The sequence below is a fragment of the Muntiacus reevesi genome, chromosome 4, assembly GCF_963930625.1.
Source record: "Muntiacus reevesi chromosome 4, mMunRee1.1, whole genome shotgun sequence".
Lineage (NCBI taxonomy): Eukaryota > Metazoa > Chordata > Mammalia > Artiodactyla > Cervidae > Muntiacus > Muntiacus reevesi.
This window is the reverse complement of record NC_089252.1, coordinates 23,842,430-23,863,312: the sequence shown is the minus strand read 5'-3', so window position 1 is coordinate 23,863,312 and position 20,883 is coordinate 23,842,430. Positions and strand designations below refer to the sequence as shown.

General features: G+C 41.3%; 1 protein-coding gene across 2 annotated transcripts in view; it reads right to left on the bottom strand.

Annotated features, from left to right (window-relative positions):
• The window catches only part of GAREM1 (GRB2 associated regulator of MAPK1 subtype 1), a 222,092-nt gene that overhangs the window by 37,900 nt on the left and 163,309 nt on the right, over nt 1-20,883 (bottom strand). For both annotated transcript variants that reach the window (XM_065932390.1, XM_065932391.1), the window contains exon 3: nt 12,364-12,494. In XM_065932390.1, coding sequence (XP_065788462.1) covers nt 12,364-12,494 — 131 coding nt within the window. The remainder of the gene's footprint in view (nt 1-12,363; nt 12,495-20,883) is intronic.

Sequence of the window (20,883 nt, the reverse complement as noted above, 5' to 3'; positions counted from 1 at the left end):
GGAAGGATTCTCATGAGATTTCACACACACACATACACACACACACACACACATTCACTCATACAACAAAATGTCTCCAGGGAACAGACAGGGAGCCAACAGTGCTTCTCAAATATGAGGGAAGAAGAAGAAGAAACATCTCTTTCTAGCTTCTAGAGTCAGTAACTTTGGTACTGACTATTTTTCCTTATTTACCTTTATAAACATACACCTTCCAGGATGAAAAAATCATAGATCTGGTGAGTACTGCACACCAAATGAAACTGAAAGAGGATGTCCACATGGTTTGTGAGACAGAATTCACACAGATTAAACAGATCAAAACCATCTTCTGTAAATGTCATGTTCCGGGTGCACGCATCAGTTTTGTCTACAGATTCCTGTATGTCTGTACTTCGAAAGGAAGTTACTCCTACTGCCATACATAAAAATGCGTAACATATGTGCACACAATCTGTGATTCCAAGCTTCCAACTCTGATGTCACCGTTCACGCTGGCAATTAGCTCTGCATGTATTAGGAGACTAGCATACTGACTGATCTTGTGGTCACCGTCAGTGACAGAGGAAGGAGCTCATAAGTAAGTGTTTTTCCTTTGGCAGCTGAGCCAAACAATCTCCTCTGCTTTCTACAGATGTGATTTATTTGCATAATTTCTTTAATTTTTTTTTTTTAATAGCAAAAGAAACAGTGCGTTCTGTCTTAAGTGCTTGGGTATGCGTGCCTGGTTAACATTTCCAGTTTCAATGTTTCCTGAGAGGAAGTCATTCAGAGTGTGTTATCTAAACAACTCTAATAGGTCTAATCCAGGAAACTATCAGGGTTTCACTGTTCATAACACCATTCAGAGTTAATACCCCAGGGTCAAGCAACATTTAAAAACACTGATGTAAAATTTTACACACACACACACACACACTCTCTCTCTCTCTCTCTCTCTCTCTCTCTCTCTCTCTCTCAACAGGCAACTTTCCCCCTAAGAACAGTCCTTTTAGAGACTGACATGGAATAGAGGTTAAAATTGCAATTCTTGAAAAAAAAAAAAATCAGGATTGATCTGATTGATATTTGGTTAAATAGACAATATTTGATCAAAATTAGATCTTTTCCTCCCCAAACTTCAGTTTTTATAACTCTTTTCTATGGGAAAATGGCAGAAAATGGGAAGCAAAGAGCATCAAGAGTTAAGACAAATGTCAATCCTGAGTGTTTCATTTTTTTAAACAGGAAACAGGGCAAGGATGACAAGCACAATGGCCATGATTTAACTTGTGACGGCGCAAAGGGGGGCCTGCCAACTGGTAGTTTTTCAGAGGAGGTCTCGAAACCGCAGATGACAAAAAAAAGCACTGGGCTGTCTTCAAACACTGAAATAATTAGCCTCACCATTGTATCCAATTTTATCGTTCTGAATGACTCTTGAAAATAAATGACATCTGACTCATGGTAAGGAAAAGATGTGATTTTTAAAAACTGGAAATTACAAATAAAAATTGGCTACCTCTAAATTCATTCTCTTCATTTTTAAAATTCATTCTTACATCTGACAAAATTCAGGCTGCACAGTGATTGATGATTTCTGATCTCTCTGAAATGTAGCCAAGAAAAAGGCAGTGAAATAAAGGCCTCTGAGCAGCCAAAAAGATGTGACATGAGGGCTTACAGAAAAGCCTTTAAGGACCTTAATTTAGAGTACTTACTCCTATCTAACTAAACTCTACCCAACTTGGTTACCAGTTTCCAACCCACTGCAGAACAGAAGTGGTCATTGAAACTGGAAATACGGACTCTTAAAGCAGATATTCTAACAGACATAAGAGGCAACAAATAATTTAAATGAGACCATAAATCACCTAATTCTTAGGGTATGGGGTCGTTCCATTTAAAGGTAAAACTATACCCACCCGGAGATGGGAGTGAGTTTAAATTTTGTTCAAGTACTTCTCTTTTGGATGACAGAAAGTGCAATCCATTTCAAGAAACTCAAAGAAAATTACAGTCATTTTGCACAGGATTTTTGTTATAATTCAGTTACCCCCATAGCTAATTTTGCTACCCTAAAATTAATCATACTCCAAAGGTTCCAGAAGAGGTAGAAAATGTCAGAGCAAATGACCCTTATCCATTAAAAAAAAAAAAAATCACAGGGGGAAAACACCTATCTGACATCATTAGAAACTTACAACACGAGAAGGATTCCTTTTCTGAATGGTCAAGACAGAAACTAGGACTGGGATTGTAAACTAGGAATGATGTGACCACCATGACTGATCTCTACTCTTAATACAATAAAACAAAACAACCAAAAAACTCAGAACTCAGTTCCACTATTTTGTATTACTTTACAGGATGACCATAGGATGGTCCATGTACGCAGGGTAAAGTCTAGCCATAAGCTATTCTGCCTTTTAAAAGACAAACACAGGGCTTCCTTGGTGGTCCAGTGGTTAAGAATCCACCCGCCAAGGCAGGGGGCAGGGGCTTGATCCCTGGTCTGGGAAGATCTCACATGCCAAGGAGCAACCAAGCCCGTGTGCCACAACAAAAACCCAGTGCAGCCAAAATTAAATAAATAAATTTATTTAAAAAAGTAAAGATAAACATGATCGGAAAGATGGCAGGGAGTAAAATAATTATGACAAGGGTTAGAATCAAGAGCAGCCCAAATCCTCTCCATGAATGTATTTTCAAGGCCTTGTCTGTAGTATGTTCTAAGATGAGTTGAGGAAGTAACATGACATATGTTTAATTTGTTAGCTATCTTACATATGGAAACAAAATACGGTCTAATCGGCTGGCAGAGGAGGAAGATCTTTATTTCTTCAGCACTTTTTCAGATGGAAACATTAAAAAGGGGAACGAATATATTAAGATAAAAGGCACATAGACTGCCTCAAGTCAATGGCTTGGGGGGAAAGCTGGCTGATTCTCAGTAAGTTAAAAGCCTTGGAAAACATCCAAGGTTCAGCATCAAGTTGCAGGAATCATATTAAACTTTAGAACTCTTGCTTATTGATTCAATGATGCATTCTGGCCACTTCCTTGTATCTTCACCACTGCTTCAAGCAACAGGGCAAGAACCCACCTTGTTCCTCTGTGAATAATGATTGATACTTAAAAAAAGGCTGGGTTAATATGTTACACTAGCATTTTTGAAGGGGTTCATTTTGACACATGCTATCTAATTAGAAACTGCATCCGGTGCTGACAGAAAACATCAAGTGAACTTGATTTTTGAAATACTAGCAATATGCTCAGGAATGAAGTAAGGTCTTAAAAATTGGCAGATGTAACATTCACAAAAGTTGCCAAATGCTGTGTCAGACCATCAACATTTCAGATACAAAAGGCAGAAGGATTTGGCTAGGCAATAATTACTGAATACATCTATTTACAATTTCTTTTTAAGAAAATGAATTTGTCGTGCAAGCTATTGTGTCTATGTGAAAGGATCTTCTGATCATTGTCATGGGCCTTATCTCAGATCTACAGACAGAATGCGAGGGAGTAAAAAAGATGACTGGATTGAATTAGGGGACCAGGCTTTGCCCCTAAGTCGCTTTGTGGTTTTGTATGAAGTCAGCTGACATCTGTTTCTTAGTTTTCCTATTTATTAAAAGAAGGAGTGGGACGGGGCGATGTATAAGGGCCTTTCCAGATCTAACATTTGATGATGATCAAAACTCGGAGTCTATAAATTTCCTAGTCCTGCTGGATTATTTATGATGGTGTATCACTTTATTCTCGGTCATGTTCCTTAGCACTGAGAAACCTAGCTGTCACTCAAGTTCTCCGAACCTTAAATGATTTTATTTTCCCTATTAAAAAAAAAAAGATGATCCTGGGGCTTCCCTGGTGACAGTGGTGGAGAATCCACCTGCCGCTGCAGGAGACACCCAATGGATTCCTGGTCCGAGCAGATCCCGCACACTGCAGAAACACTAGGCCTTTGTGCCACAACGACTGAGGCTGCTCTAAAGCCGGGAGCTGCCGCAGCTACCGGAGCCCGCGCCGCGAGAAGCTCCAGCTACAGAGCGGCCCTTGCTTGCCGCAACTAGAGAAAGGCCCACGGAGCAGTGAGGACCCAGCACAGCCAAAAAGGACTGAGTGATAACAAAGACAAGACACTGAAACCCATGCGGGAAACAGCTGCCAAACCCAGTTCGGAGGAGCTGTTACCCAGGTGACAGGACTGTCAGCGGAGCTCTGACCCTGGCCACTGGGAATGGTTCTTAGGAGGTCTGTGCGGGCTCCAGTGGTGACTGCGCTCCATACTGGATCGAGATGTCACAGTTCCTGAGGTGGGGCACTCTGCCCAGCGGAGACAATGCAAACTTATTATTCTGCCTCCAGGGAAATCTATGCTGGAATGGCTGAGATCTCGGACTTCACTAACTGGAATGAAAAGAGCAACGTTACAGCATCCAGGTTAGCGTGTTCCGGCCCCCTCAGGCTGGAGAGAAGTTGTTCGAATGTGGGAAGCTTCTGCGCAACAGTACTGAAGTCAAGATGCCTCTTCCCCAGTTAAGGAGAGCTGCAAGGTACCCACTGCTAAGTCCAAGGCTGCCCTTTCTTCTTGCTCTCTGCAAATGTCACAGAAAAGACGGAACTTACAAGACTTAGCTTTAGTCTTATTTTGATGGGAGAAAATACATGCGTGGGGGAATTTCTTATCATTACTGGGCTGGGTTTGCGAGGCTGGGAGACAGTTTAAATAATTCACTAGTTACTGGCATGTGTGTTCTGGCATAAGAAGGCTCCAAAAAAGGATTTGAGGTGAAAGGGTGTTCAGAAACAGCAATAACGTCTGTGCTGGGTTCTCAACATTCGGTCACAGGGTATAAAGTGCTAAATAAAGGGCGAGTGAAATCATCTGTGTTAAGAAACTTTTTTTTTTAGATGTGAAACTTCACTTGGTTGGATTTTATGTTTTGAATCAGGGGTTGGCAAACTTTTTCTTACAGGGCCAGTGAGTAATCATTTCAGGCTTGTGGGCAATATGGTCTCTTGCAACTACTGGACTCAACTGTTACATTGTGGAAGCAGCCACAGATAACAAGAAGTGCAGGGGGATGGCTGTGTTCTAATAAAACTTTATTTACAAAACAGGTGTCTTGCCCTAAGACTGTAGGTAGCCAGCCCTTACATGAGACACTTGGAAAGCATGTGTGCTTTATTGCATTGTTTCATTTAATCCTCATGACAAATCTATGAGGTGGTGAGTTGTTGCTGTTCTTCAGGCACTCGGTCATGTACAATTCTTTGTTACCCCATGGACTGCAGCACCCTAGGCTTCCCTGTCCTTCACTATCTGCTGGAGCTTGCTCAAACTCATGTCCATTGAGTTGGTGATGCCATTCAACCTTCTGTCCTTTGTCGTCCGTTTTTCCTTCGGCCTTCTGTCTTTTACAGCATCAGGGTCTTCCAGTGAGTCTGGTCTTCTCAGCAGGTGGCCAAAGTACTGAAGCTTCAGTTTCAGCATCAGTCCTTCCAATGATTATTTAGGGCTGATTTCCTTTAGGATGGACTGGTTGAATCTCCTTGCTGTCCAAGGGACTCTCAAGAGTCTCCTTCAACACCACAGTTAGAAAGCCTTCTTTATGGTCCAACTCTCACATCCATACATGACTACTGGAAAAACCATAGCTTTGACTACATGGACCTTTGTCGGCAAAGTAATGTCTCTGCTTTATAAAGCAGAGAAAATACACTGTCTAGGTTTGTTGTAGCTTTTCTTCCAAAGAGCAAGCATCTTTTAATTTTATGGCAGCAGTCACCATCTGCCGGGATTTTGGAGCCCAAGAAAATAAAGTCTGTCACTGTTTCCATTGTTTCCCCACTATTTGAGATGAAGTGATGGGACCAGATGCCATGATCTTAGTTTTCTAAATGCTGAGCTTTAAACCAACTTTTTCACTCTCCTCTTTCCCTTTCACCAAGAGACTCTTTAGCTCTTCTTCGCTTTCTGCCATAAGGGTGGTGTCATCTGTATATCTGAGGTTATCGATATTTCTCCCAAGAATCTTGATTCCAGCTTGTGCTTCATCCAGCCCAGTGTTTCTCATGATGTACTCTGCATAGAAGTTAAATAAGCAGGGTGACAATATACAGCCTTGATGCACTGCTTTCCCAATTTTGAATCAGTCCATTGTTCCATGTCTGGTTCTAACCGTTGCTTCTTGACCTGCATACAGGTTTCTCAGGTAAGGTGATCTGATATTCCCATTTAAGAATTTGCCACAGTTTGTTGTGATCCACACAGTCAAAAGTTTTAATGTAGTCACTGAAGCAGAAGCAGATATTTTTCTGGAATTCTCTTGCTTTTTCCATGATCCACTGGATGTTGGCAATTTGATCTCTGATCCCTCTGCCTTTTCTAAATTCAGCTTGTACATCTGGAAGTTCTTGGTTCACATACTGTTGAAGCCTAGCTTGGAGGATTTTGAGCATGACCTTGCTAGTATATGAAATGAGTGCAATTGTGCGGTAGTTTGAACATTCTTTAGCGTTGCCTTTCTTTGGGATTGGAATGAAAACTGACATTTTTCCAGTCCACGGTCACCGCTGAGTTTTCCAAATTGGCTATTGAGTGCAGCACTTAGACAGCATCATCTTTTAAGATTTGAAGTAACTCAACTGGAATTCCATCACCTCCACTAACTTTGTTTGCAGTGATGCTTCCTAAAGTCCACTTAACTTCACACTCCAGGATGTCTGGCTCTAGGTGAGTGATTACACCATCGTGGTTATCTGGGTCATGAAGTTCTTTTTTGTATAGTTCGTCTGTGTATTCTTGCCACCTCTTCCTAATATCTTCTGTTTCTGCTATGTCCATGCTGTCTCTCCTTTATTGTGTCCGTCTTTGCATGAGATGTTCCTGTGGTATCTCCCGTATTTTGCCCATTTTGCAGGTGACCGCACTGGGTCTTATGACCTGCCCATGGTCATGGTCAGTGTCTGGACCTCAGCTCTGAATCCAGAGCCTGAGCTACACTACCCAGTCTGACATGCCCTTTAGATCATGACACCTCGTTTAAAGAAAGAAGTAAACTGTTGGTGCTGCTATGCGTCTTATTGAAGCACAGAGGAATGAGGCTTCGGTTGGGAATGACCAATTCAGAGGTAAGACATCTTCTGACTTTGAAAGTAAACATGAGAACAGAGACAGTTGATGAAAAAACTAAAAGAGGTAATTAAGAAAATGCCTATCACAGTTAGAACAAGTGGGCAGGAAAATGGGTAAACAAGATTCTCACCATGGAAACCAAAAGCTGGATGTTATTAATAGAGAGAAAAAGTGGTGAATGAGGCAGGTGACTGCTGTTCTGAAAACACTGAATGCCATTAGCTTAGGAGGGGCTGGAGGAAACAGACAAAATGATCAGCAAGCGGTTACCTGCCCACATATTCTTTCATTTTCTTGACCTACTCATCTCCCATTTTCTGTTCCCCCCACCTTGGTTGCTGACTCAAAAAGGCATATTTAGATTTGAAGAGACAACTACTCCTGTCATTTCCTATGTTACTGCCTCAAATTTAATCCCAAGCATCCTACATTCTATCACTGCTCCTTGTCTGCACCTCGCTTTCTTAACCCACATTGGAAGTCTCTTAACTTCATCAGGATCTCCAAGAGCCCATTGATCGTATTCATACTTCCTTACCCAGTGAAAAGTCCATGGCTCATTGCTACCTGCCACTCCTGGGCACTTCATCCGTGCCTTCGCTGACCTCTGTTACTCTACTAGGTAAAGCCTGACTCAGACTAAACCCAACTTACCTGCTGAAGATGGCTGGAAGGAAAAGAAGCTGGTGCTAAGTAATTTCACTTGAAATTTATTTTGACAGAACCCTGGGACCATCCTACTATGCTTCCCTGGTTAACTGCTTTCTGGGTCTCTGAGCTGATTATTATTTCCTTTCTCTCAAAGCCTCCAAAGACTCCCATTTTACTAAATGTAATGGTTAGTTCCCAGTCCTCATCTAATTCCATCACTAGCCATCAGACACAAGTGCCCATACTTCTCTGAAACACTACTGTTCTCTGGCTGCCGGGGTCTCATGTGCTCTACTGCCTTTCTACCGATTATTCCTTTCTGTCTCCTCTAGACCCCAGGGCTGGAGAGCTCCAGGGCTTGTTTCTCAGATCTCCACTCTTCATCTAGCCTCTAGGTTAGGGGTTCTCAACCTTGGTGGTCTGGATGCTTCTGCTCGATAATGCTTTGTTATGGGGCCTATCCTGTGACATTTATCAGTATCCTTGTCCTCTGTTACTAGATACCAGTAGCCCCCATCCCTTCCCCAAGCTGTGACAGTCAAAATTGTATCCAACTGTCAATTGGAAATGTCAACTGTCCCTGGGAGGGTGTGTGTGGGGGGTCACCCTCAGTTGAGATGTAGGTGAACTCAGCCTCATGGCTTCAAATGCCATTGAGGAGCTGGTAAGCCCTCAATATATATTATACCCCAAGCTTCAGACCCTGTCCCAAGCTCCAGACCTGTTTATCTACTGTCTTTATTTGGAGGTATTGGGTTGGCCCAAAACTTTGTTTGGGTTTTTCTGTATCATCTTACAGAAAAACCCAAACAAACTTTTGGGCCAACGTAACAGTGTCTGTATTTGCTTATTTACATTCTGCCTCCTGAGCAGAATGTAATCTCCACGCAGGTAGGGATTTATATATTTGATATTTACTCCCAGGGCCTATAATGAGGCTAGTCATGTAGTAAGGGCTCAAAATATATCTGCTGCTTAAAGAATTAAATACTTAATATATATTAACTCATTTCATGCAGTTCATCAACCATGGGGCAATCAGGTAGATAATTTTTAAATATCAAGTCATTTTTTAAAGACATATTTTCTTTAGCTCAAGATAAAAGGAATACTTTACTTTGAAATAAATGTGTAAATAGTACTAATATGTGTGCTTAGTCGCTCAGTCATGTCCAACTCTTTGCAACCCCATGGACTGTAGCCCGCCAGGCTCCCCTGTCCATGGGGATTCTCCAGGCAAGAATACTGGAGCGGGGGGCCATGCCCTCCTCAAATAGTACTAATGTGATCCATTGAATTTTAGGTAAATTTTTGCTATAGTCTTGAAAATAACAAAACTAGTTCTTGTTCTTTCAATACTTCTGTTTTACTCTGTATTCTTTTCATGCTTCAATTTGCACTTGTAAATATATACGAAAAAATGTGCATACATATATATTTATTTCAAAAAATAACTGTGCCTCTTGACTATGATGATACCAGTTAGTTGCCAATTCTTAACTGTAAGTCATTTCTCTTGGTCTAATTTATGCTGAGCTGAAGCATAAAGAAGAGGACAAATTTTCCAAGGAAGTGTGAATCCTCCTATCCTTCAAAAAACTGCTTCCAAGATAATATTTATATTTCATATTATGTAATATTTAACAATATTTGTAACAGTTATATTTATGAATAGGTTGTACTGTTTTTCATTTATTCTCTCCCTCTCCAGGGGAAGTAACAGCAAAGTATAGCAGTTCCTTGCTGCCAGGGAGCTCTTGACATTAAGCTCTGCATATCGATAAATGCACATTATAATCAAGTTTTAAAGAAGACCACGGCGTCCAACATTTTCTTTTAAAATGCAGGCAGTTTCCAGAAATATTTCCCACAAATCTCCTTGGTTTATTTATTTATGTGCCTGTTTACTCACTAAGCACACAGACTTGTGTGTATTTTTTTACATAAATTTCTTGAGGTTCTCTCATTGGGTCTTCCTTGAATAGAATTGAAAGCTGTCTTAATGATTAGTGCAGGCTGGATGTGAAGGCATCTTAAAACTTTATCAGTGATGGACCAGGGGTATTAAAATATTCATGCATGCATAGCATAGAACTCAACCCCAATCCAACCAGCTCTATGGATGCTATAAGCTACTCCTCCATACACTTATTTGTAATATCCACAGTTATCCTGACACATTTTAGAAAGTACTCAGATTGAAAGGATTTTTTGTTTAGCCTCATTTCAGCAGGAATTCTACTGACTTGCTTTTTAAAAACTGCTGTAAAACATACATAACATGAAATTTACCATCTTAACCATTTTTCAGTATATGAGTTAGCAGTGTTAAGTACATTCACACCACTGTGCTAAACTTTTAAATGATATCTCTATTACATACATTTTAATCAATATAGCCAAACATGGTATTCTGTGGGGGGGAAAAAACCCTATCAAAATGTACTGGTTTCAGTATTACTTTTTCATTCATTGCTGGTTCAATAGAAATTCACAAAGAAACAGCATTTAATGGCATTTAAAAAATCTTTCATGTAAACAATATGCCACCAAAGACTGAATGTTAGATTTTAATACTTGAAAATTTTAAAGAAAAGAAAAAAATTTATGCTTGATTTCTCATCATTTACCAGCAAAATGAAATGTTTCAGAAGAGAGTTTTACAGCATTAACTTTCCTTCCTAAACAATTTTTTTTCTTTTAGTTAATTCTAAATAAATTTTAAGGAGAGATTTAAATCAAGATCCTAATGAAACAGGATTTGATAAACTTATGGCCAACGAATCTCAGAGAGTTTAAAAATGAACAGGTTCTCACAATCTTCAGCTGTAAATGAATACAAGCCTGAGCCACTGAAGGAGTTAAAAATTATAAATACTCTGAACATAAGCATACTTTGGTTAGTAAAAGACTTTACAAAATACAAAATCTCACCCATTTTAATAATAAAGTTAAAGGGAGTAGATTATGGTGCTGTGCTTTAGCTCTGGAAAAAAGAATGATTTAGCCTAGCCAATTAAATGGGCTGACTTTTGCACTAAGGAAGCTGTTTTGGGCATCTGCAGCCTTTTCTGGGAGTGTAGGTGGAGTGACCCATCTGCAAAGACACTTGCATTTTTGGACCAAGACACCACGTGGGCTGTTTTTCAAATAGAGCGGATTTCTAAGAAACCAGAATCTTAAATTTTCAGAGAAAACCCTGACTCAGTTGGACTTCCCGCTGAAATGAGGTTAAAGAGAAAATCATTTCAATGTGAACACTTTTGAAAATGTGTCAGTGTAATTGTGGATGTTGCTGAAGAAAATGCAGAGGGTGTGTGGGCAATGAAGCTGCACCTGGTTGGTGGCATTGCTTCTCTGGTTAGTCTTTCTTCAGTAGCAGGTTTTGTCAAGGAGCTAGCTTGCTGTGTAGGAGAGGATGGAACCGTCCCTCTAAGAATGCAAAACTGGGGACTTCCCTGGCAGTAGAGTGGTGAAAACTCCGCGCTTCCAATGCAGGGGTCATAGGTTCGATCCCTGGTAGGAAAACTAAGATCCCACATGCTACATGACCAAATAAATAGATAAAACTAAACAGTGTAAAACCAACACAGTATAGTGAACACTATTCAGCTTCTCTCTGATAAACAAGGATTAATAGTACCTACTGGGGAACTTCCCTGGTGGTCCAGCTGGTTAGGAGTCCGCCTGCCCGTGCAGGGGACATGGGTTCGATCCCTGGTCTGGGAAGATTCCATAGGCCCGAGAGCAAGTAAGCCCGTGCTCCACAACCACTGAGTCCACGTGCCGCAACTACTGAAGCCCTGGCGCCCCAGAGCTTATGCTCCGCAGCAAGAGAAAGCACCGCAATGAGCAGCCCGCGCACTGCAGCAAGAGAAAGCACTGCAATGAGCAGCCCGCGCACTGCAGCAAGAGAAAGCACCGCAATGAGCAGCCCGCACAAAGCACTGCAATGAGCAGCCCGCGCACTGCAACTAGAGAAAGCACCGCAATGAGCAGCCCGCGCACTGCAGCAAGAGAAAGCCCACGTCAAGCAGCGAAGACCCAGCGTGGCCAAAAGAAAATAAGTAAAAAAGTAAGTACCTACTGGGCAACATTCAAGACCTCAACTTTTCCTCTGTAGACTAACATGGACAGTCTGCGAAGACTATATGCTCATGTCAAGGCATGCTCTGAAGTTTGTCTCCTAAGTGAGTCTGTGGTATCAGATTTACCCAATGCCTTTTACTTGCTCTCACAAGTAGGGCATCTAGCCTCACCCAAGAATCTGGCCAAAAAAAAAAATGGTTACATATTAGGGAATAAAGTCCAGAGTTTTCAAGAAGAGAGGAAAAAAAAACAAAACCAAACCACTTTTGATCTGCCTTAACAGTTATTCTAGCCAAAGATAATGCTAACCAAGTGTAGGAGCCTGGGGGTGCGGGGTTGGGTGGTCAACTCAGCTACAGCACAGTTCTTGTAAGACCAGATTTAGCCATTGACACCGACCCACGAGGAAGATGGGACCTCCACCGGAAGAGGCGCAGATGAGCTCTTAAAGCCAAAGGAGGTTAGTAAGGGGAAATATGTGGTTCTCTCAGAGCTACCTTCACGTTGAATGTTATTTCCTCCATGACGTACACGCGTTCAGGAAATGCTTTGGCCACCTCCTCCACGCTGTTGAAATATTGCACTGGCTCCTTTATATCTCGGTCTTGTTCCAGCAACTTGAATTGGCCTAAAACACACGATAAAGGGAAGAGCTGTGAGACGCTTACGCTGGACAGCTGTCACCGTGGCGACAGCATCCCCTCTCCTTACTCCCACTCTTGTCTGTCAGAGGCTTCCGAGTATTACATTAAAAAAAGAGAGCCACTGTGGCAGAAGGTTTTCTCTGAACTAGGATATATATTTAAAAATTAGCTTAAAAATGAAAGCAAATGTGTAGTTTCTTTTTATTTTTTTTTGCTTACATTCAGGGTTTATTCCCAGAGGATCAATATCAAATTGGATGAATGCTTACTTAGAGTGTAAACACGATGTGAAAACTCAGTGTGTTATAAATGGTTGCACATGTGGCTTGTGATAGTCGTCCTGCTGTTATTTAGTTGTATTATTCTAAATTATAGAATTTAGAATATATTATTTTCTAAATAATTTTATGCATTATAATATACATTATATATATATCATATATATATAATTATACATTATATTATACATATACACACATTATATTCTAAAACCAAGGTTGAGTGGCCTGGGGGAACTGATTTTTTTAAATTAGTGTTTTTAAAATGTGCAGGTGGAATAAGATAATCTGTGGCCCCTTAGCTTTCACCGATGCCCTTGGTTTCAAGAATACGTGGGTACTATTGGGGGCTCAGAAGCTCCTATAATTTGTGATGTGGCTGTGGTACACGGCCTGAGCCCGAGGGGGCTGGTGTTTGGGGGGAGACCCTTCTAGTGAGTAAGGCACTTGGCATCTGGAGCAGCAGGTGGCTTCCTTCTTTTTACTGCCACCTGTGAAATTCATCAGTGCAGACATACTATCATGGTAGCCGTAGTTTGGGTGATTTTTGAAGAACTTTGAACACATTCCTAAAAATGTCAAGGACCTACTATGCTGCTTGTACATTTTCAGCATTTGTGACACTCACTGCTACATTCTAGAGGAGCTGCTGTCAGCTGAGAGTAAAAGACCACATGCAATCAAGCCCATGACACTGTGTTTCTCCGTGGTCATTTTCTGAATGCTGTTTATAACACTTGAGAAACTGGAAAAGGAATGAAAAACTCTTACGAGGCAGAGTTCTCTGCATGCATCCATGGATCATCGGCAGAAATAGGGACACCTGCATACTGATCATTCATATTCTCAACATATTTTTTAACACAGCATCTCTTAGGTGGAGGCATTATTTTAGATGTTGGAGATAAATCAATTAAGAGACCAGATAGAAATGTCCTCTTGAAACTTTACATTGTAGTGGGAGACAGAAGATATATACAATAAATCAATGAAGTATATAATATGTTAGAAGGTGAGTAATGAGTTTATGTGCCCAGTTGTCTCCGACTCTGCAACCCCATGGACCACAGCCCACCAGGCTCCTTTGTCCATGGGATTCTGCAGGCAAGAATACAGGGGTGGGTTGCCATCTCCTTCTCCAGGGGATCTTTTCAACCTAGGGATTGAACCCTTGTCTCCTGGACTGCAGGTGGATTCTCTACCAGCTGAGCCATCACGCAAGCCCATCAGAAGGTGAGAAGTGCCATTAAAAATAGGGTGAGGGGTTTGGAGAGTACCCACTGGCTAGAGCAGGCATGTGTGAGAAAGCGACTTTGATGGAGCTGGGTGGAGAGTTCTTAGAATTCTCAACACAGGCAACAGTCTCCACAGAAACCGTCAGGCAGATGGGCTGGTGTGTGCTTGCTATGCTACCAGTGTGGCTGGACTGGGGTGAGTAAAAGCTAAGAAGGAAGAGAAAGAAAGTCAGAGAAATAACAGGTGGTTTTGACGGTCCACAGCTTTGCAGAACTGTGGCTCTTCATCTGAGTGGGATGGGGAGCCCCCCGGGGGTGTGAGTGGAAAAGCAGTGGTGATTATAGAAGAATCACTCTGGTTGCTTGTTGAGGACACTGTGAAGGCGCCAGGTGTAGAGGCAGAGACACCAGTTAGGAGGCCTCCGCCATCGGGCAGGCATGAGACGGCAGGGGTTTGGAAGAGGTTAGAAAATGTCGGGAATCTGGCCTGAGTGGCTAAAGGAATGGAAATGCCATTGACTGAGATGGGCAGGTCTGGAGGGGTCGGATAAGGAAGTAAGGCCAGGAGTTAAGTTTGGACTCGGGCTTAGTTGTGTCTGACTCTTTGCAACCCCGTGGACTGCAGCCTGCCGGGCTCCTCTGTCCGTGGGATTTCCCAGGCAAGAATACTGGAGTCAGTTGCCATTTCCTTCTCCAGGGGATCTTCCCAACCCAGGGATCAAATCCGTGTCTTCTGCATTGGCAGGCAGATTCTTTACCGCTGAGCCACCAGGGAAACCCTTATTAGACACAGAAATGGAGATACCCTGCAAGCTCTAGACAGACACATAAGTGTGGGGGTCAAGAGAAAGGTCTGGTTGGAGATGATAACTCTGGGCGCCATCAGCACATGGATGATATTTTCAGTCATGACATTTAATGATGAGGAACATGGGCTTAAGTGCAGACTGAGAAGACGTCCAAAGTTTGAGTGCTGGGAGACTGAGGAACGGTCAGGGGAATAAGAGGAAAATCCAGAAGTCGTACATCCTAGAAGCCAGGTAACTCAGGTGCTGTGGCCCAACAATTCCACCACTCATATCAAAATCCCCAATGAAATACAAGCTGTAAATGCAACAGTTCTCAGTCTCATTTCAGTTCTGTAGGCAACATTTGACATCACTCCCCTTCTTCTCCTGGAGGCACTTGAATCAAAAAAACAAACACAAAATAGAGCTACCACCTCAGAGGGCTTCATGAAAGGAGTGTCTTCAGGGTATATGCAGGTTTGGGTTTTAACAAGATGCAAGTAACAGGAGGGTTTAAGGAGGTATGCATTTTGCTGGTGATGAACCTTGATAGAAGGGTTTTCAAGAGTTAAAGGGTAGGCGGTGATGACAAAAGAGAGGATGCACCTAGACATAATAGCTCGAGTACCTTCTAGAAGGATGTAGAGCGATGAATAACACATTCAAAAATACAAAATGATCATATCTTTTTCATAAAAACAATCTTTAAAAATTCAGAAAGACTACGTCAATCTTAATTCTACTTAAATTTTGCCACTATAACCAATTAAACTTTTCCTTTGTCATTTCTCTAGTCTGTGTACAAACTTTTCATAACCATGGTTTATTTACAGTTTTATACTCTGTTCCTTTGTAATTTTTCTCCTTTTCCCCACATGGTGACACAATGTTTGCACAGCATTTAATAACGGGTTTATCTGTTTTTCTGTTCTTCTACGGTCAGGCTGAGTTAGGCAGGTGCCTAATGTAAGTGGGCGCTCTGCCATGTACATGTTTTATGATACTGGCAAATCACTAAATCCGTCTGAGCCTTGCTTCCTCGCCTGTAAAGTGGGGACACTTCACAGGGCAGCTGTGGGGATTAATGGAGATGATGCAAAGTGTTCAGCATAAGTAGTCATTTAGCGACTCTCAGCTCCCTTCTCTCTTCTCAAGACGCACAGGGATTTTGTCTTTTGGTTCATGTTTTGGGGATAAATCTTCTGGAGTGAGATTATTAAATTAAAGAGTAACACAATTTCTTGTTTACTATTCATGGCTAAATTTTTTTTCCCCCAAAAAACCTAAGCCAATTTAGATTTCTACCAACAGGCTATGTGCCTCCTAGTTGGAGCACAATATTGTTCTGAGTAATTTTTCAATTAGACAATTCCATGCGTACTAGAAAGCACTCTTCCTTTTATTAATCTGCATCTCTTTGAAGATTAGTGAAGTTAAACATCTCAATTTTTCTTGAGCAAATGACTATGCAGATTTATAATAAATATATTTGACACAGTCTACATTTCCTTTCACTTCTAGAGGCATCTAAGGCCCCCTGGATGGTTATACTTTGAAGTCCCATTAGCACCAAATCCAACATGTCTAAATTCAGGGAAGCACAATGCCTTGCATGCAATAGGTACTTAATAAATGTTTGCAAAATAAAAGAAAATTACTGTAGTCCTGGAACTGGCAGACAATAGAGCAATGGAGAAGTAATTGCAGGTTTTCCAAGCTGTAAATAAAAGGTGAACTACATTACTGTATACGAGGTTTGCTTCTAAACCACAGATGAATGTTGTCACTCAACAAAGAAAGCAAGCAACGGTGTACTTAAAAATCATTCAAATCTGAATAATGTACAGAGCCTCAAAGGATATTTTTCGGGAATCAATCCTACCAAAGAACAGATCAGACAAGCAGTTGAAATTATCTCTCAGGATGAAGCAATCTTTCAGCATAGGGCTGTGTTAAATAAGGGGACAAAAGTAGTCATCAGTGAGTTAGAATTTTCAGGAACACAATTTTTTCACATTATCTTTTAAATCCTGTGTTTGTTTTACCCTCGTGGCACACCTCTGTTCACACTAGCCTGTTTACAAGTGCTCAAGAGCCTATGTGACCAGTGGTTGCTATGTCCATGGAAGGTCTAGAACATCTCTGTGTTCGCTTATAAAAGTGGCTGCAGACATTGTTCACGTCCTTAAAAAAAAAAGATCCTGCGGTGGGGAGTACCTTCTAACAAAACAGGATGTTCCCTCTCGTGACATAAGAGCTTCAGAATTCTTATATTTTCTTTTTCTTGTCCTGTTTGTCATGATCACTGATATTTTGGTTCAGATAAGAGAGCCTGGCTTTCTTGATACAAACCATCTCTAACCCCTTAAACAGATAGCCCATCTCTATCACCATTTGTCTTCTCTTTTCAATTTGGCTGCTTGTTCTTCAGGTATTCTTTAGTTATTTTTTTCTTGTGTCTGCGATCTTTTACTATCAGTAGGCTCAAATACACTTTGGTATATGGACCAAATGAATAATTCTGTCTGGTATGGCTGTGGTGTCAAGAGCAAAGCTGCACACATTTCTCTTCTCTTTCAATTTGGGTGCTTGTTCTTCAGGCACTTTATTTTTTTCTTGTGTCTGAGATCTTCTACTATCAGCAGGCTCAAATATGCTTTGGTATATGGATCAAATGAAGAATTCTGTCTGGTATGGCTGTGGTGTCAACAGTAAAGCTGCACACATTTCTCTTCTCTTTCAGTTTGGTGTTTGTTCTTCAGGCATTCTTTAGTTATTTTTTTCTTGTGTCTGAGATCTTTTAGGTATGACCTAAGTCAAATCCCTTATGATTATACAGTGGAAGTGACAAATAGATTCAAGGGATTAGATCTGATAGACAGAGTGCCTGAAGAACTATGGACGGAGATTTGTGACAATGTATCGGAGGTGGTGATCAAGACCATCCCCAAGAAAAAGAAATGCAAAAAGGCAAAATGGTTGTCTGAGGCGGCCTTACAAATAGCTGTGAAAAGAAGAGATGCGGAAGGCAAAGGAGAAAAGGAAAAATATACCCGTTTGGATGTAGAGTTCCAAAGAATAGCAAGGAGAGATAAAAAAGCCTTTCTCAGTGATCAATGCAAAGAAATAGAGGAAAACAATAGAATGGGAAAGACCAGATCGCCTTCAAGAAAATTAGAGATACCAAGGGAACATTTCATGCAAAGATGGGCACAATAAAGGACAGAAATGGTATGGACCTAACAGAAAGCAGAAGATACTAAGAAGAGGTGGAAAGAATACACAGAACTGTACAGAAAAGATCTTCATGACCCAGAAAACCATGATGGTGTGATTACTCACCTATAGCCAGACATCCTGGAATGTGAAGTCAAGTGGGCCTTAGGAAGCATCACTACGAACAAAGCTAGTAGAAGTGATGGAATTTCAGCTGAGCTATTTCAAGTCCAAGATGATGCTGTGAAAGTGCTGCACTCAATATGCCAGCAAATTTGGAAAACTCAGCAGTGGTCACAGGACTGGAAAAGGTCAGTCTTCATTCCAATTCCAAAGAAAAGCAATGCCAAAAAATGCTCAAACTACCACACAATTGCACTCATCTCACATGCTAGCAAAATAATGCTCAAAATTTTCCAAGGCAGGCTTCAACAGTACGTCAACCATGAACTTTCAGATGTTCAAGCTGGATTTAGAAAACACAGAAGAACCAGAGATCAAATTGCCAACATTCGTTGGATCATCAAAAAGAGCAAGAGAGTTCCAGAAACACATCTACTTCTGCTTTATTGACTATGCCAAAGCCTCTGACTGTGTGGATCACAACAAATTGTGGAAAATTCTTCAAGAGATGGGAATACCAGACCACCTGACCTGCCTCCTGAGAAATCTGTTTGCAGGTCAAGAAGCAACAGTTAGAACTGGATGTGGAACGACAGACTGGTTCCAAATCGGGAAAGGAGTACATCAAGGCTATATATTGTCACCCTGCTTATTTAACTTATATGCAGAAAGTACATCATCATGAGAAATGCTGGACTGGAAGAAGCACAAGCTGGAATCAAGATTGCCAGGAGAAATATCAATAACCTCAGATATGCAGATGACACCACCTTTATGGCAGAAAATGAAGAACTAAAGAGCCTCTTGATGAAAATGAAAGAGGAGAGTGAAAAGTTGATTTAAACTCAACATTCAGAAAACTAAGGTCATGGCATCTGGTCCCATCACTTCATGGCAAATAGACTGGGAAACAATGGAAACAGTGACAGATTTTACTTTTGGGGGGTTCCAGAATCACTGCAGATGGTGACTGCAGCCATGAAATTAAAACACGTTTGCTCCTTGGAAGCAAAGTTATGGCCAACCTAGACAGCATATTAAAAAGCAGAGACATTACTTGGTCAACAAAGGTCTGTCTAGTCAAAGCTATGGTTTTTCCAGTAGTCACGTATGGATGTGAGAGCTGGATTATAAAGAAAGCTGAGCACTGAAGAATCGATGCTTTTAACCCTAGTATTGGAGAAGACTCTTGAGAGTCCCCTGGACTGCAAGGAGATCCAACCAGTCTATCCTGTAGGAAATCAGTCCTGAATATTCATTGGAAGGAGTGATGCTGAAACTGAAACTCCAATACTCTGGCCACCTGATGCCAAGAGCTGACTCATTGGAAAAGACCCTGATGCTGGGAAAGACTAAAGGCGGAAGGAGAAGGGGATGACAGAGGATGAGATGGTTGGATGGCATCAGTGACTCTATGGACATGAGTTTGAGTAAACTCCGAGAGTTGGTGATGGACAGGGAAGCCTGGCATGCTGCAGTCCATGGGGTCGCAAAGAGTCGGACACGACTGAATGACTGAACTGAACTGCACTGAGATCTTTTACTATCAGCAGTCTCAAGTAAGTTTTGGTATATGGACCAAATGAATAATTCTGTCTGGCATGGCTGTGGGTCAACAGTAAAGCTGCATAGATTCTAACCTTCTGGTCTCACCTGTGTTTGTTGTCTGTTAGATGGACAGGAAGACCCCAACCGCATGGGAACACTGACAAGAAACTATGCTGAGGGTGATGGACGCACAGAGATGAAAGAATAAGAACAAAGTGCCAGCTAAATGTGACCAAATGTTTTCACATCTGAACATACTGCACATCAGAAAAATCAGTTCCTTTCATTCATTCCTTTTAACTGTTTACTGAATATCTAATACCATCCGTTAACTTCTGTCTCCTCTTTTCCATATAGTTTATTTATATTGTTCTGCAAGATTTTAGTTTATATGTTTCTGTGTATACGTATAGTTTTATTTTAAACATTTTCCTGTCATATGTTTAATGGTCTAAAACCAAATAATTATTTTATACTTCTTACACCCCACAAATACCTTTAAGATCTAAATATATCAAATGGTTTGATGTAATGTTTTAAATACCGGGTCACGGTATATATGCAGCTTCCTATTACAGGGGCTGGCAAACTCATTCTGTAAATAATTTAGTTTTTGTGGACTAAATGGCCTCTGCTTCAACTATTTCAACTCTGGCAAAGTATCTCAAAGGCAACCTCAGACGATTTGTAAACGAACTGCAGCAGCTGTGTTCTAATCAAACGTTACAAAAACAGGCAGTAGGTCAGACCTGGCCCTGAGGCCACATGGTTTGCTGACCTCTGTCCTGCTGGGAGGACAGCAAAGACCCAGAAAGTGTGGCCAGAAAACAAGACATTAAGAAATGAAAACGACCAGCCTTTATATTCCAATACTCCTAAGTAGTTACACTGAGGTGTCTAGTAAGGTAGAGATCTTATGTGTTCTCTGACTCTTTGCGACCCCACAGACTGTAGCCTGCCAGATTCCTCTGTCCATGGGATTTTTCAGGCAAGAATTCTGGTGTGGGTTGTCATTTCCTCTTCCAGGGGATCTTCCCGACCCAGGGGTGGAACCCGGGGTCTCCTGCACCTCCTGTGTTGCAGGATTTTTTTTTTACCACTTGAGCCAGACCCATGTGTACCTTAAGAATAGAAGTTTTCCCTTTAAATATGAGTCCAGAACCCAGAATTGTAAGCTGCAGATTG